Below are 25,600 nucleotides of genomic sequence, written 5' to 3'. Positions count from 1 at the left end.
TGACTTCTCCAGCCCGTGTACATCCACTGACGGTCATCCATCCTCTAACATATGTATCAATGAGTAATGTAACCATCAATTGCATCTACATGGTGTTCCTACTATCTAATAGGTGAGGATAGGTCTTAATCCCTCCAGCGAATGCGTAGATAAGGTTAGTTTCCATGCGCTACTCCTATCCGAGATAGAATTTCGGCAGCACGTCCCCACTGTTCTCTAGATACACGTCCTGCCAAAGAAGAGTGCATATCCAGAGAACAACAGGGAGGTGATGCCGAAACTCTGTCTCGGACCAGAGCAGACCATGGAAACTAACCCATCTATGCATCCGTGGGCTGTCCAAAAAACGTGGACAATCCGAAACAGATACGGTCATAGATATGCAAAGATCTGCATACCTCCAACCGTATCTTTCGAATGGGAGACGCCTAACTGGGTTACGCGATCTATGACCATGATACAGAAAGAGGGGTTATACCTAGGGTGGCGGCGGAGTCAGGCTAGCAAGGCCATGGCGGTCGGTGCAGTGGCACGGTGACGCGGTGCAGGCAAACCAGCACGGCGACAGGAACTCCGACGGGCTCTTCTCTACAAAAATAGAACAAAATACTGTCATTCTAAAAAAAATTCGACAGAACCTCCCCTACATGGTGAGGTTTCCAAAACCTGCAAAAAACAACGGCACGATGGCCGATAAGCACATATGTCTCAAGAGAAGCCATGTAGTTTGGATATCAATCCATGCAGAAGAATATATCCAAGTAGTACCACTACTTCTACTACTACTTCCACTATTGCTACTACTACTACCACTAGTTCTACTACTACTACTACCACCACTATTGTTACTACTACTATCACTAGTTCTACTACTACTACTACCATTAGTTCTACTACTACAACTACAACTAGTTCTACTACTACTACCACTACTTCTAATACTACTAAAACCACTAGCACTACTACTACAACTATCCTACCACGACAACAACAAGAGAGAGGGCATACCTGATGGGCACCAGGGGTAGGGGCGGGCGGCGTCGGGGTCGGGGTCAGGGTCACAAGAGTCGGGAATGGGGTCGGGCACGGGCGGCGTCGGGGCGGGCGGTCCACGGGGCGTGGCCAAGGGCAGGGCCGGCTCCTACTCCTCCTCCCCCTCCTCCTCCTCCTCCTCCTCCTCCACCCGCCGGCGTGGGCGAGCTGGCCACCCTCAGCCACACGCGGGCGCGGGGGCGGGGGCAGGCGCCGGCGCACGACGTGGGGAGGGGCTACGGCGAGTGGCGCGCGCGGCGGCGGCTGCCCGGTGGCTGGCGAGCGCGGCGCACGGGGAGGGGAGGGTGGCACGCGGCGCGGGGTCGGGCCGGCATTGGAGGGCGGCGGCGCAGGGACGGTCGGGAGCGGCGGCACGGGGCGGCGTTGGCTGGGAGCGGCGCACGTGGGGGCTTTGTGTTTGTGTGGCTTGGACTGCCCAGCCGAATTCGCCTAAGTGCCCCCACCCGCCCCTTTTGCCGAGCGTCGGATCAGGGAGGCACTCGGCAAAGAAGGCAACTTTGCCGAGTGCCCCGATCCGGCCGTCGGCATAGATTTTTTTTGAAATACCTATGCCAAGTGCCCCCTGTGAAGGCACTCGGCAAAGAGAAAATTTCTAAAAAAAATTCAAAAAAAAACTTTGTCGAGCGCCTTATTCTTGGCACTCGACAAAGACCCCCTTTGCCGAGTGCCATGCTCCGGCGCTCGGCAAAGTTTTTTTGTTTTTAGCCTCCAAATTTTTTGTACAGCCCTTTTAAAGTACCAGGAACTCCTCGTTAGAATTTGTGGGTTTTTATGGCTTTTTGATATATTTAGTTACTTTATTTCGTTTACTTGATTTTTTTTGAAAAATATAAATTTGAACTGCACATGATATAAATAATGGAATTTAATGATTCAAAAAATGATAGTCATATTACTGAGTGTAGTGTGAGGCCCAGGAACGGACCTGAAATTTCAGACATCTTGTTCACGAAACATGACCGCGAACTTGCGTGTGAAGTGTTTTTAAATTCTATAAAAAGCAAACGAAGTCTGAAAATCATAAAACTTATTGAGATGTCGTGATATCGTATATGGAGGCTATGATAAAAATTTCAGAAGATTTCGTGCATATTGTCACGTACGATGCTTACAAACCAAGACATATGTACAAACCAAGACATATGTAGAGATGTCCTGATTTGTAAGCATCATACGTGACAACGTGCACGAAATCTTTGAAATTTTTATCATAGCCTCCACATACGATATCACGATATCTCAACAAGTTTCATGATTTTCGGACTTTATTTGCTTTTTATAGAATTTAAAAACACTTTGCACGTAAGTTCGCTGTCATGTTTTGTGAACAAGATGTTCGAAATTTTGGGTCCGTTCCTGGAGACGGCCTCACACTACATTCAGTAACATGACTATCATTTTTTGAATCATTAAATTCCATTATTCGTACCACGTGCAGTTCAAATTTATATTTTTTGAAAAAATTCAAGTAAACAAAATAAAGTAACTAAATATATAAAAAGCCACAAAAATCCTCAAATTCTAACGAGGAGTTCCTGGTACTTTAAAAGGGCTGTACAAAAAAATTTTGAGGCCAAAAACAAAACAAAAAAACTTTGCTGAGCGTCGGGGCATGGCACTCGGCAAGGGGGTCTTTGCCGAGTGCCAAAAATAAGGCGCTCGACAAAGAGGATTTTTGAATTTTTTTAGAAATTTTCTCTTTGGTGAGTGCCTTCACAGGGGCACTCGGCAAAGGTATTTCAAAAAAAAATGTAATTTTTTTAAATCCTTCCTTTGTCGAGTGCCGAAGCTGTTAGGCACTCGGCAAAGACATTTCAAAAAAATATTGAATCTTTGTCGATCGCTGTGTCAGGGGCACTCGAAAAAGTATTTTCTAAAAAAAAATTATCGAGTGCCTAACAGCAGGCACTTGTAAAAGAAAGACGTGGCCGAACACCGTTATGTGGGGCAGTCTATGCCGAGTGTCGTGCTTTTGCCGAGAGCCTGGAACTGGGCAAAAGAAGTACTTTGCCGAGTGCCCTTTTTTGCTGAGTGCCCGGCACTCGGCAAAAAATTCTTTGCCGAGTGCAATTTTTTGCTGAGTGCGGCACTCGGCAAAGAAGGTCTTTGCTGAGTGCCCGATTTTTGACACTTGGTAAAAATAGTTTGCACTCGGCAAAGGCCCTGTTTCCAGTAGTGGATGCTGGCAAGTAATACGAAGTGCATGACACATGACTCTTTGTATGTGTGCATGAGATGATGAGCATGCAGCATGCACGCAACATCTGAGACTTTCTGGACTGTGTAACCGTTTTCGGTTTGGCCTCAGTGCCGTTTCTGTATCGTGTGGCTCATGTTGGAGGGCAGATGTTTTTTTTTCCCTTAATCTAAAAAAAAAGCTAGTGTATTTATCCTCTCCCTTGAGCTCAACTGCGTCTAGGTTCATCACACATAGCATCCCGTCCATCCGTCGTTATTCCGTCCCCGAGAAGCAGAGAAAGCTCACTCGCTCACTTTAGTAATGGCAGCAGCAGTGCAGCACTTCACTTTACATATGCCGGGAAAAGAAGCAGTGCCGCGCCGTCCCTGTCCTTCGGCGGCCCGGCGTCACCGCGTCCGCCGTGCCGTGCCCGTGCGTGCTGCCCGGGCTGTCCCGTTCGTCCAACATGACACACTGGGCACTCGCTGGCTGTCCTCCTTTATTTGCTCTGAAGATGACCCTGAGCTGAACTCCGACGGTAGACGTCGTCAGTTCTCGTACGCCTGCAAATATATCGTAGGAAAGCAGAAAGATGCATACATGCATATGGCGCCTTCCTAGCTACTTGTTTCTATCCTCAATTATTTATTGCACTTTCTCTCTCTTTTTCCAGGGTTATTTGCACTTTTTTCTCCATACTTCTTTTGCCAAAAAAAGTATCGTGTATAATTGCGTGTTTCTGCCTCCAGGTTCGATCGACGGAGTGGTTTTCGCCATGTAGTTGTCGTTAACCAAATTTTATCTCCTGTGGTTTGACACTTTTTATCGCACACTGGTCATTGTCTCATCGAGCTTGCAGACTGAACCACCGTTCTTTCCCAACTGTCGTGGTAAGCTCTTTGCTGACAGATGCACGAAGAGATAACCTCACCGTGTATCGGGTAAAAAGAGCATGCAGGACGTTTCTTCGGACGATAGTCATATATGTTCCAATCACAGAACTCTGAATATTCCAGGATCTTAGAGCATCTCACTCTCTCTCTCTCTCTTGAAAATTACACATTAGAATGCAGACGTCCACAACAAGCACGTACACTCACCCCTATGAACACACGTACACAAACCCTATCTCTATGAACACCTCTAAATCATTATTTGGAGAGTCATTTGAAAAAAAAAATTGTCTTCTATATCTTTTCATCTCTCAACAACTTTTCTATATCATATGCATATTCTAGAGAGTCAACCCTGCTCCTCATCTTTGGCCAGCGAGAAATCCAGAATAAAGAATGACAACATGTAGAGATCTAAGAGAATCTCTAAGAGACTCTTTATATCGTTTCTAATTTATAGAAATCGAGATTTTGGTGAAAATATATCCTCCAAGAGTCTCTTTAACCTTCAAATATAGGCATCCTCTATTCCTTAATTCTCGCTAGCCGAAGATGGAGATCAAGGATGGCTATCTAGAGTGAGTATAAGATATAGAAAAGTTGTTGGATGATACATAGTTATAGAAGGCAATGTTTACTCAAGTGTCTTTTCAAATAATGATTTAGAGAATACATTTTGGAAAGACTTTTGGAGGAGGGCATTTTTCCATCAAAATATCTGTTCTTATCAATCAGGAGGGATACAAAGAGACCCTTGAAGTTGCTCTTAGAGCATCTCCAATAGTCTTTCAAACTCACTCTCTGATCATTATTTGAAGTCATTTGAATAAAAATCACTCTCCAGATCTTTCCACCATATAACAACCCATTATCTTTAGCTAGAGAAAAATCCAGATAGAGAATGACATTATTTGGAGATCTAATTAAAGAAGCTGTTAGAGGGTATTTTTTTCACCAAAATCTTCATTTCTATCAATTAGGAAGGATACAACGAGACTCTGTGAGTTTGCCTTATAATGTACTTTTTGAATTACTTCGTGCTACCTATTGTGCTGTTCTTCAATAAGAGCATCATCAACAATTTGGTAAACCCACTCCCGACCTTATCTTTTGGCATAAAGAAAGAAAACTCGCTCCAATAATTTCTTATCCTAACTCCAAATGTCGTAGCAGCTCTAGAAAAAATGGGTATCCGCGTGCAAGATACACGATCACCGATACTCACTACACCATGACACACATTTGCCTACACTTATGTGTTGGCAAAAGGCAGGTTTGGACGACATATTATGTGTTGGCAATTGTATATCGTTTTAATGTCTAATCATCTGTCAGCAATAAGACTGTAAGACTATGTCGACGAAATATGGTCGGCAGTCTATCTAGGGGTATGCCCAAGGTAGTAGATTGTCGGCAGACAGATGCGCAAGCCACAAACAAGACGGTGACGCAAGACAGACACGAGGTTTTATCCAGGTTCGGCCGCCAAGAAGGCGTAATACCTACGTCCTGCGTCTGATTGTATTGTTGTATATCAATAAGAGATGTTTTTTAGAGGGGTCCCCTGCCCGCCTTATATAGTCTGGGGGGCAGGGTTACAGATCTAGAAACTAATCCTAGCCAGTTACAATTGCCATAGGTGCCCGGATAAGGATTCCTATTCTAACCGACCAGGATCTTGCTTGATTGCTAAATCTGTCTTGACTCCTTGCGCGGGACTCCGAACAGGTTGGCCGGGCCACGCGTCGTCTTTTGGTGGACCGGACCCTCTGATCTGGGCCGGCCCAAGCCTAGCCGTAAGGGTATAGGGGTTAATACCCCCACAGCTATTCCTCGAGCACCATGTATTATGCTGTGACACGCCATTTTAACCTTCTCCGAACATTGAGGCTTGAGTTCTTGACATCTCTGACCACCGTATTCAACCGAAGAAGTATGTTGTCCGAAGAATGTATGGTGCTCTGAAGAAGAAAGAAAAAGATTTCCATCCTGGGAAGTGTGCCCACTTGTATTTCTGAAAAGAAATGTAAGTGCGTCTTGAAGCGTAGCGTCCTTGATCATCAGAGGCGTAGGGGTCGAAAAACAAACATATTCACCGCAAGGTGAAGTGTGCCCACTTAGTCCCCGAGCCTGGTAGTAGGTGACGTAGACACGTGGTGCTAGGGTCCAAAAAGATTTCCCAGTTAAGTTGAGAACACAATCGTCATACAGGCGATACGAGACGCACTAGCAGGTGCATCGTACCGATGTAGTCCCCGAGTTTGCTGGAAGGCGAAGTATGAGCCTTGTAGCAAGGTCTAAATAAATGTCTCTCAACTATATGTGAGTACAAATCACATGTAGCCGAGGAGAGCGTTCTCCGAGCAGTGGTTGGGACAGTTCCCGAGCACGATAGTAATCCTGACAATCAGTCAAAGCATAGGGGTCGATTAAATAAACACATTCACTACAAGGTGAAGTGTGCCCACTTAGTCCCCGAGCCTGGTAGTAGGTGATGTAGGCACGTGGTACCAGGGTCCAAAAAGAATTCCCAGTTAAGTTGAGAACCCAATCGTCGTACAGGCGATACGAGATGCACCGGCAGGTGCATCGTACCGATGTAGTCCCCGAGCTTGCTGGAAGGCGAAGTATGAGCCTTGTAGCAAGGTCTAAATAAATGTCTCTCAACTATATGTGAGTACAAATCACATGTAGCCAAGAAGAGCGGTCTCTGAGCAGTGGTCGGAGCAATCCCCGAGCACGGTAGTGGTCGGAGCAGTCCCCGAGCATGGCAGTGGTCTGGGCAGTCCCCGAGCATGGTAATGGTCAGAGCAATCCCTAAGCATGGTAGTGGTCTGGACCATCCCTGAGCATGAGACATGCAGCGAAGAAACGAACGCCGCTTGTACTATTATTTGGTGTATTTATTTATCTTCTTACTCTGTCAAGTCCAATCTGACACGTCTGGTCAAAAAAGTAGACGGGTATAGCACGTCATACTGCCTTCTTCCCTTTCAAGCAAACAGTCGCTTGGCACCTGTAAGGAGGTGCGTCAGTGTGGGCCCTCTCACACTAGCAACGAAGAGGCGCGTACACTGGTAACGAAGGGGCACGTATATTGGCATAGATCTCAAGGTTGTGAAACAACCATCTGCGGCGCGTGCGCACGTCTCCCAAGAATCTCAGGTGGACGAAACGGTGGAACTCTTGGTTATTTATAATATAGAACTGGTAAGTTACTTTTTACCGATCCCCATTACCATTCGCCGCTGCAGCCTTCTTCTTCCTCTTGCCAACCCTAATACCTCCGAAATCATCACCAATCACCCCTCCACCATATCCACCTCCATCAACAAGGGCGGATTCATGGCGAAGAGTGACGCCTAGAAGAAAGCCGGAGTCATGGCGAAGGAGTGGTGGAAGTCAAGAAGCAACGAGTAGACCATCGAAGACCTTGTCATCATGGGAGTACTCCACAACAAGGCACTCGTAGGATGGCGCGCACCGGAAGGAGAAGGGTACCCTGATCCACAACCAGGTGAGATTGTGGTTTTCGAAGATTTCTTCAAGCGGGGTTTTGGGGTTCTAGTGCACCCTTTCCTTCAGGGGCTCTGTTTGTATTATGAGATTGGGATTTGCAATCTGCATCCCAACTCAATTCTTCTTGTCTCCACCTTCATCCATCTTTGTGAAGCATATGGTGGCTTCCAGCCTCATTTTGACTTCTTTCGCCATCTTTTCTGTCTGCGGAAGAAAGGAAGCGGCGGCTCAAAGATAGCCAGAGGTGTGTACCTCAATCTACGTGACGGGATGAAGGCCCAGTACTTGCACTGCCCTTGGAACACATCTTTGGACAACTAGTACAAGAAGTGGTTCTACATCCGCGAAGAGCCGAACACGATCACATTGTGCGACATGGGGTTCATTCTGAAGAAGAAGAACAGCTGGTCGGAGAAGCCCGAGCACTTGGAGCAGATCTCAGAACTTCTTGAGATGATCCAATGGAAGAAACTGGATGGTCCAAGCGTGGTCGGGAAGTTCATCAGCCAAAGGATCCAGCCTTGCCAGAGGAGGGTACATCCCGGCTACGAGTACCAAGGTAGCGCAGACCCAACTAGGACCAGGCAAGAGGTGCTTGACAAGATAGAAGTCAAAGCCAGGATTGGAGAGCTATTCAACTTAGCTGATCCAAATTATGTCAGGTTGAGCGACATCGAGCACGCCTTCAAGCTGGCCTGACCTCCCCCAAAGGTAAATTATGCTGCCTTGTACCCGTAGAGTTATGTTGTAACAAAAACTTACTGTGTTGTCGCCTTTATGTTTCCTAGAGTAATGGTCATGATAGAGCAGCAATGTTCATGTCTCCACCCCCTGGTGTGGATTGGCCGCAAGTTGCTGGCCCAACCGCCTAGACCAGCGCTAGGATCGAAGACGTCGACTGGGCCGTACTCGGGGTTGGGGAGGAGGCAACGGCCAGGGCTGCTGGCAAGCGGCCGGTGGCCAACAAGCGTCGTCAGGCCATCTTCCCACTGTCAGATGATGAAACAGAGGATGCAGACATCTTCTGACTCGTCCCTCAAAAGAGGAGGAGACAACTAGAGTCGATGGAGCAGGGTGGCTCCTCCATGCCAGTGGGGATCACATCACCGACCACTGCCGCAGAGGACAAGCGGCAAAGGGGTCGAGCACCAAGCCCCGACGCCGGTACTGGTCATGGAAAGAGACTCGGTGGCACCCGCAGAGCACGTGGAGCAAGCACGAACGAAGAGACGCGCCTTTGCCACATCATTTCGTGCATCCAAGCTATAAGTCTTTGTAACCTTGATGTAAGCTTACAATTTATATTTGAATACTGTTGTCCTCTGAACTTATCTCTGATACATTAGGTCGGCATCCACCGAAAATCCCGACCAACTAGCCGGGTGCGGCATGGCTCCGCCAGCAATCCCAGAGAAAACTGCCCAGCAGCCGGCTATGGAGGAACCTATAGTAGAAAGTCCGCCAGAGCCTCAGCAGACGAGCGGCCAAACAACAGTCCCCGAGCTGGTGGTCGAGGGGAGAGCCGAGCCAAGTACAGGTGCTCCGAGCACTAACCCTACTGAGGGGGATACTTCGGCGCCAGGGGTATCAGAGCAAACCGAGGAGCAGCAGCCAGAGGTGGCACAGAGCAGGTTTGCCGATGATACGGCCCGTGGGAAAGCCATAGTGATCGTAGAGGCTACCCACTCCGGACCAACGCCGCTACCCAAACAAGAGGCCGAAGAGGACGAAGTAGAAGAGGTCCTGGGCCATCCCTAGGACAAGCGACAATATGTATATGTGTCGTGCTGGCGGAACGACCAATGGGTTATGCATGAGGAAATCCTAGAGGTCGAAGAGACCATGAAAGTTGAACGAGCGGCAAAACATCTGGTGACGGAAGTCCAGGTATGTTTTGCTTGACCACTTGATCCTGCTATCCAGTCAAACTGTCTGACTTAGTTTTTTTACATGCAGGACTTGATGAAGACCGCAAGGTACCGAAAGAAGTGCTTCGACCAGATTGAGGGAATCACAGCAAGCAATAGAGAACTGGCGGCCGACGTGGAACGCTTGCGCCACCAACTTGAAGCCGCCGACCAGGAAAGGATAGAGCAAGAGGCATAGAACCAAAACCTGGTCGTCTAGCTCAATAACAAAGAGCAGGAAAAAACAAGTAAGTTGTCACTTTATCACAACAAGTGCATGACACGTGTTGTTGCATTGTTGGTAGTAACAGCTGTAGTGCAGGCTTAGAAGCCGAAGTAGTCCGTCTCCAAGAGGAGAATAGCCATGTGGCCACAGAGTGTGGTCGCCTAAATGAGGACAACGAGAAACTGGCGCATGACTAGTTGCAACTCTGGGACCGCACAACTAAGATGAAGGAGGAACTGAAAAGTAAGTGTTCTAGACCACCTTGCTCATTTTGTTGCCCGCCTTATCTTGTCGTGGCGTGACATTTTAATGTCTTGTGCGGTTTGCAGTTTTAAAAGTCAATGCCAAGAAGCATCTGGAAGCCGTGATGAAAGATCGTGATGGCTGGAAGGCGTGATGCCTAGAGATCACCGAGGATCGGGACACATGGAAGAATCGGTGCCAGGAGGTGGCAACTGGCATTTTGCCCATCCTCGACCTTATCGACCCAGCGCTTATAGAGGAAGTGCCAAGGACGCCGCAGCTCGGACTGGTCAAGAGATGCCTAAAGGCATGGAGATGGTTCCAAGAGGTCGTGAAGGAGGCGGGTGAGTACACAGGCGCACATGTGCTAAGCATGGTGCGTGCCCACTACCCCCTGATCGATCTCAAGCGCCTGGAGGCTGGGTACCCGAAGGAGGTAGATCCAGACAAGGCTGAGGAGCTTCGAATGACCTAGCTAGACCTGTCTTCAAAGATAATTGGTGACATTAACCTGTGTGGAGGTGGGACAACACCTATACAGGGTACGCCATCAACAAGTCAGCTAGAAAGGCCATCAATTGCGAGCCAACCGACAAAACCTACGGTCTCAACTAGCCAGGCATCAGCGGGGCCATCCTCTTCAGCTCGACCAGTACAAGAGTCCCCGAGACTCAAGCAGGATGTCGGGAGCAGCGAGCAGCGGGTGCCGCGTGCCCCGACTAGCCAATAGGATAGGCTAGAGCTATAGAAGAAGGACGCGGTTGTGTTATTGTAAACTTGGGCCTCTTCAGGCAAGCTTGTAATAACATAATTGTATATCATCATAAGCTTGTTTGTTTTGTATAAAATGTATTTAAGCTTGAAACTCATGTTGGTGTATCTAAGTGAGAACATGTTAGTGGTTAGCGTTCTGTTTAGCTGTACCATTTTACTCGACATGTCATCCTAAAAAGTTTGTACGACCCTAATTTGCCATGTGGTCGGAGTGTGAGGTGCGTGACCTGTGCACACATAGACGCGGACAAGTCAAACCAAGGGGGACCTGCCGATCACCCGTAGCGTAGAGAGCGGATCCCATGCATGCATTGGGAGGAACCGGAGACAGGGCCTGCTCCGAAAACCCTAGAAGGAATGGTGGTCGGCTTTGACTGGCTAAGTTAGAATAACCGTAAAATTCGAAGTGACACATCAGAGTGGTCGGAGAAATCATAATAGCTTTATTGAATTAAATTGAAAGTACAAGAGGAGTACATATCTCAGTAGTTAAGCATAGAAACATCTAAGCTTGTCGATATGCCATGAATTTGGTACGTCCGTACCGTCCAGGTGAGCTAACCGGTAAGACGTTGGTCGTGTGACTTCCTTGATCATGAAGGGCCCCTCCCATGGGGTTGTGAGTTTATGGACACCAGCCTGATTCATCTTCCACTTCAGGACCAGGTCCCCGACCACGAAGAACCGCTCTTTAACGTTCTTGTTGTAGTACCTGTGCAAAACAGCAAGGTATTTGGCTGTACGTACGCAAGAATTGAGCCGCTTCTCTTCTGCACTATTCACTTCTAGCTCCCGTACTTCATTGACCTTGCCTTCGCCGAAGTTCTCTACCCATGTTGATCTGAAAGCTATATCTGCTAGGAGGACTGCCTCAGCGCCGTAAACCATAAAGTATGGTGAGACGCCGGTGTTACGACTGGGCTAAGTTCTGAGGCCCCAAACCATGGCTGGTAACTCTTTGAGCCATCTTTCGAGAGCTTTGTCATTTTCTCTGTACATCCTCTTCTTCAATGCATCCAAAATCATGCCGTTTGCCCGCTCGACCTGTTCATTAGCTCTAGGGTGCGCCCCTGAGACGTATTTTACTACTATGCTCCTTTCATCGCAGAAGTCCCAAAAAGCGTTCCCGGTGAACTGAGTACCCAGATCAGTGATGATGCTATTGGGTATGCCAAAATGGTGGATGACCTGGTTGAGGAACGTGATAGCCTTTTCTGAGGATGCCTGTACCAGAGGCATGTATTCTATCCACTTAGAAAATTTGTCGATCAGCACAAAGACACATGTAAATTTCCCAGGAGCCGGTTTGAAGGGCCCGATCATATCTAGTCCCCAGCATGCGAAGGGCCAAGAGGCTGGTATTGTCTGGATCTCATGTGCTGGTATGTGGATTCTCTTGGCGAAGAACTGACAACCCTCACAGTGGCGGACTAGCTTCTCTGCATCGGCTACTGCTGACGGCCAATAGAACCCTGCTCGAAAAGCCTTACCGACCAGCGTTCTTGAGGCCACGTGGTTGCTGCAGGAGCTAGAGTGGATTTGGTCCAGGGGATGCTCGCCATCCTCCTGGGTTATACACTTCATCAAGATTTCCTCCTTTGCGTTCTTGCGCCATAACTTGCCATCGACGAGCAGATACTGCTTACTACGACGCATCAGGCGCTCATTTTCTGTCCGATCAGTGTAACCGCAGCCATCTATTAGGTACTTGATGAAAGGTATTCTCCAATCAGGCTCATGAGTGGTCGGAGGTGGCTCGGTGGTGCTCGACGCCAGAACCGTAGCCACCAATTACTGGTCTAGAGGCTTGTCGACAGTGGAATCTTCCTCTTCGATGGAAGGCGTGAGCAGGTCTTGGACGAATACACCATGTGGGACTTTGGCTCGGGATGATCCTAACTTTGACAGTGCATCCGCTGCTTGATTTTTGTCCTAGACCACGTGTGTGTACTCGATGTCGTAGAACCTGCCTTCTAGCTTTCTGATCGATTTGCAGTATGCATCCATCTTTTCGCTGGTCGTGTCCCAGTCCTTGTTGAGTTGGTTGATGACCAGAGCTGAGTCTCCATAGACATAGAGATGTTTAACACTGAGCTCAACCACAATGCACAAACCATGTAAGCATGCTTTGTACTCGGCGGCATTATTAGATGCTGGGAAATAAATCCTAAGGACATACCGGAGCTGCTCCTTGGATGGTGACACGAAAAGGACTCCTGCTCCTGTGCCATTGATGTTGAGAGAGCCGTCGAAGTACATCTTCCAATACTCGTCAGACCCCTAAGAGGCAGGCGTGCTTAAGTCTGTCCACTCGATGATGAAATCGATGAGTGCCTGAAACTTGATTGTAGTACGGCTTGCAAATTCCAAGGAGAAGGGGCATAGCTCCATTGCCCATTTGATGATGCGCCCATTCGTATCCTTGTTGCTAATGATGTCTCGCAGAGGGTACTCAGTCATGACCACCACACGATATCCGTCGAAGTAATGTTTCAACTTTCGGGATATTATCAGTATGGCGTAGATCAACTTCTGAATCTATGGGTACCTGGTCTTGGACTCATTGAGTACCTCACTGATGAAATAGATTGGTCGCTGTACCTTGTAGACGTGGCCAGGCTCGTCGCGCTCGACCACCATGGCCGTGGAGACCACTTGATTAGTAGCCGCAATGTAAAGCAGGAGTGTTTCGTCTTCTCTGGGAGCAGTGAGGACCGGAGGTGATGTAAGGTATTGTTTCAGCTGTGTGAAGGCAGCGTCTACTTCCTCTGACCACTCAAACTTTTCGGATGCTTTGAGTAGTTTGAAAAACGGTAATCCTTTTTCGCATCTTGATATGAAACGGCTGAGGGCGGCCATGCATCCGGTAAGCTTCTGAACATCCTTCACCTTTTTGGGCAGCTTCATGTCCAAGACAGCTTTGACTTTCTCTGGGTTAGGGCGTATGCCGTCGTGACTGACGACGTTGCCAAGTAGTATGCTAGAAGGAACACCAAATATGCACTTTTTTGGGTTTAATTTCCACTGGAACGTGTTAAGGGCTGCAAAGGTGCGTTCTAGGTTGTCAACAAGGGTATGTGCTTCCTTGGTTTTGACAACTATATCATCAACATAAGCCTCGACGAGGTCGTCTTTTATCTCGTCTTTGAGGCAGGCCTATATAGCGTGTTGGTAGGTAGCCCCGACGTTCTTGAGCCCGAACGACATGGTCGTGTAGCAGTAGGCACCGAAAGGCGTGATAAAAGATGTCTTGATCTGGTCATCCTTTTTGAGAGCGATCTGGTGATAACCAGAGTAGCAATCGAGAAAGGAAAGCAGCTCACAACCGGCGGTTGAATCTATGACCTTGTCTATGCGAGGTAAGCCGAAGGGGTCCTTAGGGCAGTGTTTGTTGAGATCAGTGTAATCAACGCACATTCTCCATTCATTATTCTTTTTGCGTACAAGAACTGGATTGGCTTACCACTCTGGATGATACACTTCTTTAATAAATCCAGCTGCCAAAAGCCGTGTAACTTCTACCCTAATCGCCTCCTTTTGGTCGCGAGCGAACCATCGTAGCTTCTGCTTGATAGGTTTGGCCTTGCCGTTGACATTCAAGGAGTGCTCGATCAAGTTCCGAGGTACACCGGGCATGTCAGTGGGTTTCCATGCGAACACATCCACGTTGCTCCTTAAGAACCTGACGAACGCGCCTTCCTATTTGGGATCCAGGTTGGCCCCAATAAGGGCCGTTTTGCTGGGATCACCATCAACCAGCTGGATCACCTTGTGCTCCTTGGACTTGATGTTCTTGCGTGGAGCCTCGAGCTCTGGGATCTCCAGGTGGTCAGACGAGGTCTTCTTGGCATCGAGCATGGTCTCGGCCATGCGAATAGAGAGGTCATGGGCCTCTGCTATTTTGAAGCTATCGTCCTCACAGGTATAAGCTGCGTATACATTGCCCCTGAGGGTTAGAACTCCTTTCTCGGTAGGCATCTTGAGCACCAGATACCTATAATGAGGTATGGCCATGAACTTGGTGAGCGACGGTCGACCAAGAATAGCATGGTAGGTGCCGTCGAAGTCAGCGACCACGAAGTTGATGTAGTCAGTGCGGAAGTGGTCCGGGGTCCCAAATTGCACAGGTAGCGTGATCTGCCCGAGAGGTGTAGAGCTTTGTCTGGGGAGAACACCCCAGAACTGTGCCTCGTATGGCTTGAGATCCGCCTGGGTTATCTTCAGGGCGGGTAGACTATTCTTGAATAGTATATTGATGGAGCTACCGCCGTCGATCAGCACTCTATCGAACTGAACCTTATTGATACAAGGATCGAGGACCAGGGGAAAACGTCCTAGCTCAGGTATTGTGGCCCATTGGTCCTTTCTGCTGAAGGAGATCTCGCGGTGAAACCATAGAGGGAGCCACGGATCGGTGAGGAGGTTGTCGGTGTTGGCCACATTCAAGCAAGCGCGGGCGAGCAGCTTGAGTTCTTGTTTGGTCTCGATAGACACTTTGCCTCCGATGATGGTGTGCACGCGATCAATTGGCTTAACGTACTTGTGATGGGGATCTGCGTCTTCATCATCATTGTCCTTGTTGCACTGTTCCCCTGCGTCGTTAGGCTTGTCGGATGTATCCGAAGCTTGTTGACACGTGTAGATAGACTTGAGAATGTGGCAATTCTCCATGGTATGGTTTGACTTGGGATGGAGCTGGTAGGGCCCTTTCAATGCTTTGGCATAGTTGTCTTCATAGTTACGACGTCCGCCACCTTTTTAAACGGTGTTGACCTCGTCGTCGTCTTCCCGAGCACGCTTGCCCCTGTAATCATCACGGCGGTTACGCCGCTGATTACGTTGGTTGTGGTGGTCGCGGGAGTCGTTGCGCTGGTTGCGGTGGTCAAAATTGTCATTCCAACCATGGCTGCCGCGGTAGTCATCGCGGTGTGGGGGTGGTCGAAGCGTGGAACCCTTGCTGCTTCTTCGATAATTATCTTTTTAGCGTCGTCGGCGTCCGCATATTTCTTAGCGGTGGCCAAGAGTGCTGTGACCGATTCAGGTCTCTTGCGTAGGAGCTTGTCCCTTAGGGTGTCGTGGAAGCAGAGGCTAGTGATGAAAGCCTCGATTGCCTCGTTGTCGGAGATTGATGGGACCTTGATGTGCATCTCCAAGAAACGCCGGACATACTCGCGCAGTGGCTCATCTTTTCGATCTCGAATCCGTTGCAGATCATATTTGTTGCCGGGTTGCTCGCAAGTAGCAATGAAGTTGTCGATGAAGGCTTGCTTGAGCTCTTGCCAAGAATCAAAGTAGTTCGCCGGCAAGCTAACCAGCCATTGGTGACTTGCATGGCCAACAGCGACTGGGAAGTAGTTAGACATGACGTGCTCATCAGCCATGGCTGATCTGCATGCAGTTTCGTAGAGCATGACCCATAATTCGGGGTTCTCCTTGCCATCGTACTTCTGAAGTTTCTCGAGCTTAAAGTTCTTGGGCCATATGACTTGGCGAAGGTGCGGAGTAAACTGCTTCAAACCCGGCGGGCCATGGGCAGTGTCATATTTCATACGGCGATAGCTTTCGTGGGATGCACGATCGTTGGCTCTCTGGTTGATGCGATCGCGTAGATCACGTTCCCCGAGGCCATTACGGCGATCCCGGTTGCCATCCTGATTAACACTGTGATCATGGTTACCGTGGTGATTATCACGGTTATCTCGGTGGTTGTCATCCCAAACGTCGTGGCGGTTGTCCTCCCAACGGCGGTTGTCGTCCCAACCACCATCATGACCACCGTTTCCGCCTTGACGGTTATCTGATGGGTCATTGTTGCATGAGCCACGTTGGTTGGGTGGTTGTGAGTGACTTGAGTATTGGCGGCTGTGGCTTGATTCGACTAAAACGGATGAAGCCCGGGCTTGATTTACCATCTCTGCGGTCTGAGCCATAGCAGCCGTCAGATAAGCTTGTATATCGTCATGAACTGCCTGGGTTTCTGGGGTGTTGGGTAGCCATTGCATTGTCGCCATGGCGATGGCTACATTGGCGCTTGGAGTCCTGAAGACTTGTTTGTCCCCCACCCTGTCGAAAGCATTGTTGAGGTCGCATGGCTGGACCCTTATGCGTCGTGCCTCCTCTTCTGCTTTGGCTTTGATTTGTCAGTGATTAAACCGGTCAATATTGTGTGCTTCGCGTGCAATCCTTTCTTGTTCTGTTTCGCCAACTGTTGGTGGTTCGTCATTGCTGACAACATTGATCAAATCCCCTCGCCTTGGTGGGAAAGACGGGAATTGTGGGAACCCCAGGGCGTGGTCTGGGATATCCAGATCATATTCGACACCTTCATCATCGTGATGCTAGAGCTCGGTGTGGACGGAGGCATTAGATATGACGCCAGACGAGGAGCTAGAGTCACCCTCTTGGACCATGTGGATGGATCCTTCTTGATAATCCTCAATCCAGATCATGTTGATGAAGTTGCGTAGCTTCGGTCATGGTTGATGTACAAAACATAGATCCAAGCAGCGTTGTATATTATACGCATAGTTGGAGGTAGTGTTTCATAGGCCGTAGGGCTGGGCCTAGTAGTTCTCCATTGAGGCTTCGTACTCAGAGAGCCGAAGACCCATCGCGAGGCTGGCCGGCGACGAGTGGAGCGCCCTTCAGGAGTAGATATGACCACGAGATCTATACCAAGTCATGCAGGATGACTGGCCCGAGCTGGTCAGGTAGATCTGTTGTGGGGAGCGGTTACCTGCTCATTAGGTTCACTTTGAATTGCACTTACCAGAGCTAGGGTTTCAGCGAGTTTGGTGCTGACCCGATCGATGGAGTCGAGCAGGTCAGTGTTGTCGATCTACTTCCCTTTGTAGCGGCGAAGCGGATGACGGGTTGTCGGTGTGGCTAAAGATGATGCAGGCATGGTCGGAGCCAGATGTACCATGGTCGGAGCTAGATCCATTATGGTCGGAGCCGTATCCACCGTGGTCGGAGCCGTATCCACCGTGGTCGGAGCCGTAGCCGATGCAGGTGAAGCAGTGGTCGACGCAGATTGAATCCATGCCTCCTCCGTGGTCATGGCGATGAAGTCGTTGGAGCCGGTGGTCCAGGTGATCTAGCCGACGGTAAACGTGAGGCCGTTTGGCGTAGCCACGGAGCTAGAGATGATGACCATCTTGTTTGCTTGGAGAGCAGAACGCACACCCCCTACCTGGCGTGCCACTGTCAACGAAATATGGTCAGCAGTCTACCTAGGGGTATGCCCAAGGTAGTAGATTGTCGGCAGATAGATGCGCAAGCCACAAACAAGACGGTGACGCAAGACAGACACGAGGTTTTATCCAGGTTCGGCCGCCAAGAAGGCGTAATACCTACGTCCTGCGTCTGATTATATTGTTGTATGTCAATGAGAGATGTTTTTTAGAGGGGTCCCCTACCGCCTTATATAGTCCGGGGGCAGGGTTACAGATCTGGAAACTAATCCTAGCCAGTTATAATTGCCATAGGTGGCCGGATAAGGATTCCTATTCTAACCGACTAGGATCTTGCTTGATTGCCAAATCTGTCTTGACTCCTTGCGTAGGACTCCGAATAGGTTGGCCGGGCCGCGCGTCGTCATTTGGTGGACCGGACCCTCTGATCTAGGCCGGCCCAAGCCTAGCCGTAAGGGTATAGGGGTTAATACCCCCACAGACTATAAATTATCTGTTGGCGTTTCTCTGCTAGCAGAAAAAGTGTCGACAAAAATTAAAAGACTTAGAAAGTGTCGGCATAGCCTATATAGGACAACTATGCAAGTGTCGACCAAGGAGTACCTGCACTGGGTAAAAATATCTCCTCCCCTCCACTCTCCCTCTTTCCGTCTCTTCCTTTCCTGTAGCGCTCTCCCTCCCTCCCCAGCTCTCCTGACGCGGCCACGGCGACGCCATCGCACCTCGGCAGCACCGGCCCTCGACGTGGTGGCGCCTGCCCTCCTCCTCCTCCTCCTCCTTCTCCACGCCCTCCTCATGCCTCATGGCAGCACGGGCCGATGGCGCCCCCCGCTGGGTGTTGTGCCGGTGCGGAGGGTGGCCGCCCTTGCCACGGCCGACAGCGCCCCCTCCTCGGCGACACGCCTAGGGCCCACCGGTGGCTGCCGACGTGGGTGCCACCTGGCGCTGCCTCCTTCCACCGATCTGCCTGTGCTACTATGGTCAACGAAACCCTAGCTGCCTCATGTCAATGACACCGGATGCATCGCGAGCCACGACCGGCGCAGGTCGGCTGACCATGCCTGTGCGTGGCCTCGTCATCGCCGGCGGCGGTGGTGCCTTACCTCGCCTGCTGAATCTGGCGGTTCGTCACCCTCTTCCTCTCCTCCTCGGTCTCCTAACTCCTCCCCCAAATCCTCTCTCCCCCCACCTTTTCCCCTTTGTGCAGGTGATTGGGCGGCGTTGGCTAGCACAACTACTCTCTCAGAGTACAAGTGGGGATGAGAGGGCGCAGCAAAAGGAAAAGGATAAATGGTGAGACTGTTTTCCACCCTTCCACCTCCATTATATTGTGTAATTCAATTGTGCCCCTAATGTTGAACCATGTTGAACATATGTAAATCGGGTGTGATAGGTTCTAATATTTTTAGCTTCAGTATTACATGCCAGAACAAGGTTGTGAGATACATCCCCAGATTTGTGCTAAAGCTACAGAAAAATTGTGGTGTGGTGTGCTTACCAGTTCTATAGGAACATTTGAGCAATAGAAGTCCCATCAGATGCTGTACCAAAACCCAATTTTGAAGTTGACCTCAGCTTACATGTTGCGCCAAGTGACCCTTAAACATTCCTCCAACGACGATGTAGCTTGCCAACAATTGATTTATTTGCTCTACATTCTTAGCTAAGTACTGCTCTAGTTTTATGTCCTCGGAAATGAACCGTGAACCAATTTTTATATATTGTTGCCATCTACAGTCTTGGGTTCCATCAAGAACACCATGCAGTTCTAAGTTATTTTTAAATGCTCTATTGTTATACGTTTTTTCCCTAAAAAGTGTTATGCATGAAATGCTTGTTCCATTAAAATCTTGCTTAGGCGCTACTAACCGTTGCTTGCTTCTTACCAGATGTGGTGCAGGAGAATGACTCGCTTTACGTCGGAGATCACTTAGCGGTCAGAAAATATAGTTGATCTTCAATCTTAGCCTGTCAAAGACCTATGGTTTACGTGAGAGTATAAACGATTTGATGTGTGCCTCTTCCTTTATTCATGGTAATTCTTTGGTTTATTGCTTGCTGATCATGTGCTTTCCTAACTTCAGTTAGGTTTCGATTTGCCCTAACCTGAGCCTTCATGTTGCAGCTCCAGTTCAAACAACTATGCTCCTACTTCTACGAATGTGCACTCCATTTTTCTACAATGTAGAGTCTAGATTGCCTGAAATGTTATGTTGGTAATTTCAATTTCTCTGCATTTTTTTTCAAAAACCTAATTTACTGTGTACGTGCCATCTTCGCATGTTGATCTAGATCCAAATTTTGGATTCTCACTTATTCATACTTACTATGCTGTTTGCTTCTATATAAGTTTCAGCGTCGGTTTATTTCCTGCTGATCATGTGTTTTCCTAACTTCAGTTATGTTTCGATTTGCCCTAACCTGAGCCTTCACATTGCAGCTCCAGTTCAAACAACTATGCTCCTACTGCTACGAATGTGTACTCTATTTTGCTGAAATGTAGAATCTAGATTGCCTAAAATCTTATGTTGGTAATTCCAATTCCTCTGCAATTTTTTTAGAGACCTGATTTACTGTGTATGTGCCGTCTTCGCATGTCCATCTGGATCCAAATTAACTTGGCTGCAAATGGAGGATGGAGAGAGTTAGCTTTCCCTTTAATATAATGTTTATTTACCCTTGTGTTATGCATCATGTTTTCCACAGCAAAACTGAGTTGCTTATCATTTAGCGTTTCATCCTCATAGTCAAATTTGAATATATCTGTGTTTGCTGCAGGCACTCCCATTTGTTCTCAGGATGCTAGGTATTTCAGTTCTTTGGTCCAAGTCCCGAAGCAGCTTCATCATGTGTCCTGATTATTTATCATACAGTTTTAGATACAAGTATCATACAGTTCTAATTATGTGCACTAGAATACATATTTTCCTGATTATTTGTCATACTGTATCATTCAGCTGCTCACTTGTTAGTGGTGTTTAAACAAGTGTTGTCAATATTTCGGCATACTGAGCTTAAGGAGATAGCAAGCTTAACTATACAAGCTGCTCTTATTGACCTTTGTTATGTTATTAGCTACTTGCACTGTGATCATTTCTGATTGCTAGGTAATAGAACTTAGAGAATTGGTCTGTTTATTTCTTATTAGTGTTATTGGAACTGAATGCTCACACCATGTTTTTTCAGGTTTCAGCAGGCTTTCTAAATCCATCAGGAAGTACAATGTATATCAACAAGGCCATGTAGTTATGTCTTCAAAAAATCTGGATTACCAGGTGATGACAGATGCTTGTAATTCAATATTTAGTGTAACCTGGATTAGCTTCTGTGTTGAAGCATTTCTTAGCTTTTTAACTTCTTTGGTTAAATGATAACTGGTGCTTGTAATTATACATGTAATCACCTGTATGAATTTATGAACCATGCATTTATCTTTACAATTCAAATGCATGCTACAAAATGTGTCGCAATTAGCAGTTTGCCTTTTTCATCAGCCCTTGTTATCTTCATCCCTTGTAGGTAGAGACTTCGGAGGACCTGCTAATTGATATGTAGTGAGACTAGATAGGTTCACTACAACAATTTCTTATTTGTCCACATTTTGATCACTTTTCTGAACATGCAGGCTCAAAAATATGAGCTAATCATTCATGCAAGGAGCAGGGGCGGGAGCTGGACAAGGAGGCAATTGATATGCTCTGAAAGCTAAAGCTAAAGATATTGTTGGTATCATTTGATATAGCAAGTGTCAATGTTCTATAATAATGCTTTTATTTTAATGAACACACTGCTGGGCTGATTTTAAGTTTAGAGCTGCTAATGATAAATGAGAATACCTACAGGTCATCAGTAGCTTGTTGAGATGGAGATGGCAGTCTTGGTTGTTGAGACAACCCAGGTCTTGCTAAATTATTGTTTTCAAAACACCTAGAGGTGCAGTAGGGCTGGTGAATTGTTTAGATAATAATGCAAGTCCATGTGGGGGTTTTCAGAAATACTGGATTCTCCATTCCCTTTGATGGGAAATATTTCTACACCACAAATCTGTTAATTTAAATTTTGAATTCTAGACGTTACAACTTTCTAATATAATGTTGCATATGTATTGAAGCGTCAAGTCATATGAGAAATACAAAATGTCACTACTGCAGAACAAGCTCAGCTGAACACGCCATATTTGTGCATCAAGGAAAGGAGTATTCTGAAGTGTCCTAGAATTACTGCAAGAAGACATGAATTGTTGTTCTGTTCTTTTGTTCTGCACCTGCTATCATGTCGGCCAAACACATGGAAGTGTTGAATGTCACTTTTGTGCCCGAGTCATGATCTATTGAACTCTTAACTTTAGCCATAATCAGTTAGCACAAGACTCGTAGTATATGTCTATATATGTTTTCTAGTGGCTCATCTATATCCTGGACTTGTATGTGCATGGCTCTGTGTACTATGATCATCACTTTGACTTGCAATAACCATTTGATGTATGTATGGAATATTTAATATATTATTTCTATAAAATCAAGTGAATTTGCTCAATGTGATGCCTTCTCTATGAACAAAAGTGGATTTGTCAAATCATTCAAATTGAATTGATATCTATATTTGCTATATAGTTTTGCCAACGGTTTACTTGCTGATGAGGGCATGTTTCATAAAATGCTTGGATATGGTTTCGCTAACATACAAACTGTCAGGAAAGGTCTTAACTGTCGGCGTAGGTCTTAACTGTCGGCAAAGGTTTCAACTGTCGGCGTAGGTAGACCGTTTGCCTACACATAAAGTATAGAGGATTCTGTTAACTATCGGCAAAAGTTTCGCCGACGGCTTCTAGCGCGATTGTTTCTAAACTACCGGCAAAACTTTTTCCAGGAGGTTATCTGTCGGCAAAGGTGCCCTTTGCCTATAATAGAAAGTGTCGACAAAAGTATGTTGTGTTATAGTGATTCCTTGTCGGTGTTGGTGCACTTGGCGCCATTCTTTTTTCCTCGGCGCTCCCTGTCGTCCCCTACCACCGTCTCGAGGTGGATGTCCCCTGCCGCTGCCTCAAGGTTTGCTGGAATTGGATCTCCAGCCACTATTTTTAGATCTGAGAATATCGGGACGAAGCAGGCAACAGAGATTTCGTTTTGAAGGCTGGATGTGAGTTCTGATGATAGGGATGTCCAGCAATGGCCCAACCACCGGTACCTCCCTACGGGAGATTCGCCAGAATTGCAGACAATATTTTTTGATCTAAGAATATCGGAAGTAGAGCATACAATGAAGATTTTGTTTTAAATATTTTGAATATGAGCTAGGGTGTTGAAGATGGCCAGCCACGATGACAATTCATGGTTTTCGAAATATAAAGTGAATTGCCCATCTTTCCCACCTGCTTAAACTTTTAGATTGAACTGGTTGGTGTAAGCAACTCAATATAGAATCAAAGCGAGAGGTCTCGGATTTGAATCTTAGTAGGCACAATTAAATAAAATAATTGTTGCCCGCTCCTTTTCGACGTCTGGGTTCAACTGGTCAATGCGTGTAGTTTAATAATAGGGCTACAAATATTCCAAAACCAGATTTTTTTTAAACGAACAAATCCAGAATTTTAGGACTCAATTTTATGCTCTGTTCGCTTGACCTTATCAGCAAAAATCAGCCCTACTTTTCAGCCATGGGAACAGTATTTTTCTCTCACAATAAATTAGCCCTATAAATCAACCGCAACAGCAATAAGTTCTGCCGAATATGGCCTATTATTATTAGAGATGCTCTAATTTTGGCAAGTATATTTTACTATTTTTTCTTGAAAACTAAAAACATAGATATAGAAAAAACGTGTGACCTGCTATTTGCTTGCAAGAAAAGTAACAGATACATGCATGCTTTCATTTTCAACTACCAAACGCAGCTCGATAGCAATACACTGAGGATGCAGGGGCAGCCTGAGCTCATATCGCAGGTAAATACTTTTATAAGTTGATCAAATTCCACCCTGTGCACTTTATATAATTACTGGCAACAAACGACTAAACATTTTCAGTCAAGGCCATTCACGAGTCTTTTCTAAGACAAGGAAATAAAGAGAGTTTTAGCTTAGTAGATTATCTCAAATGGAATCAAAGGAGCCAATGCAATGAGCCCTTTCGCTACCAGCCCTTCTTTTGTCTGAGGGGCATGGGATACAAACGCTTTTCCTTTGCTGCTAGGCCTGGCTAGTGTTGGACCGGCACCTGTAGATCCATGGACCACTGTGGTTTTTTTTTATAAGGACCACCGTGGTGTTGCTGATCGAAGCAAGCTCCACTGAAAATTAAGCCATTTCTTTTACAATTTTTTTGGACACTAGATCATCTAGGTTAGCTCATAGAGGCTGTTGTAAGAGAAGACTTGTTCAGCAAACAGGAGATGCGAATGCTGTTCCGAATTCAGAATGCATATGCATCCAAAGGATGCTATTGGCACATGCAAAACCTTGCAATTTTATTTCCTTTCCATCCCTGTCTAGCTGTCTCTGTGCCAGTGCATGGAGTTAGTTTAGACAAAAGGGAGAGCACCATGAAAGCTGGAGCATGAGTGGGCATTTGATTGAGCATAAAGATCCAAGACAAAGATGAATCTCTGACCACGGATCTGAATATTACCTGTCTAGCTAGCTTTGGCGCCTACCTTCTTGAGCGATCGAGCAATCAAGACGTCCATGACGACAATGTGGACGATCGACATCCTTTAGCACAAAGTTTTTATTTAGGACTCGCCATACAAAGTTGAATAAAGTTGCGGCAAAAATGCGCTCGTGTTCCTGAGTACGAACAGTGGCACCGGAAAGCGGCAAGGCAGAGATGCAAAGGAGACGAACAGACGATCCAGCCGTCCTATCACAGTTGTGTTCACCAAGGACGCGAGAGAGCGAAGCAATGGTTGGTGGAGGCAGATGAGAGGGATAAAAAGGATTTGATTCGTCATTTGTGTAGCACAATCATCATGTCGTGGCGTTGAGTGCATGTATCCAAGCTATAAGGACATGAAAAAGCCAGTAGCTTGTGTAGATTCTTGGCAATGCATGGTGCTGAAATGCATGGAAGGTGTATAACTAGCTGAACTAAAGCCCAGTGAGGTGATGAGCCAACAGTACGGCGTGCTCTTCGCATATGGAGGGGCCTATTCGCCTAAAAGAAGTGTACATCAGTGCTTTTTTTTATTTTGGAAGAACGTGGGGCGAGTGTACTATGTAAGTCATAAGAAAAATGAAGCAAAACATCTCAATAGATGTGGGCAAGCAAATAAAACCCAGTGAGTGGAGGCTTAGTCAAGACTCTACATCGATCCTCAAGAGGCGCATTAGGGGAAATCCCTAAAAATTCTCATAGAAAATAGAAACAAAAACAGCCATCAATTTGGTAGACTCAAATCATCATCATATTCCTCCATTTTAATTCTCATGAGATGCGTTAGAGAAAAATATAAATACTAAAAATGCTCATAAAAATAAAAAATATCTAGCTTTTAATTTGATATACTTTATTCATCATCACCAATAATAGTCATAATAAGATATATCAGGTTTTTTAAAAGAATCACTAACATTTGTGATTATAAAAAAATACATAAAGTAACCATTAAATTTGCAT

The 25,600-nt window shown here is 46.8% G+C and overlaps 1 protein-coding gene across 1 annotated transcript; it reads left to right on the top strand.

Moving 5' to 3' along the window:
* The first annotated feature begins 1,073 nt into the window (after positions 1–1,073).
* LOC136510868 (uncharacterized) lies at positions 1,074–21,233 on the top strand. The gene is made up of 2 exons (XM_066505179.1): positions 1,074–1,448; positions 21,174–21,233. Exons 1-2 carry the CDS (start codon positions 1,074–1,076, stop codon positions 21,231–21,233), a joined length of 435 nt encoding a protein of 144 aa, XP_066361276.1.
* The last annotated feature ends 4,367 nt before the right edge of the window (positions 21,234–25,600 follow it).

Source organism: Miscanthus floridulus, chromosome 16 (genome assembly GCF_019320115.1).
Source record: "Miscanthus floridulus cultivar M001 chromosome 16, ASM1932011v1, whole genome shotgun sequence".
Lineage (NCBI taxonomy): Eukaryota > Viridiplantae > Streptophyta > Magnoliopsida > Poales > Poaceae > Miscanthus > Miscanthus floridulus.
Note: the sequence above shows the minus strand (reverse complement) of the source record. Positions and strands in the feature narration are given on the sequence as shown.

Bases quoted from the DNA above. Each gene is read 5' to 3' on its own strand.
- LOC136510868 (XM_066505179.1), top strand. From the start codon at position 1,074: ATGGGGTCGGGCACGGGCGGCGTCGGGGCGGGCGGTCCACGGGGCGTG. The intron at 1,449-21,173 runs GTTTGTGTGGCT...ATGTTTTTTCAG, and splicing joins GGCGCACGTGGGGGCTTTGT to GTTTCAGCAGGCTTTCTAAA.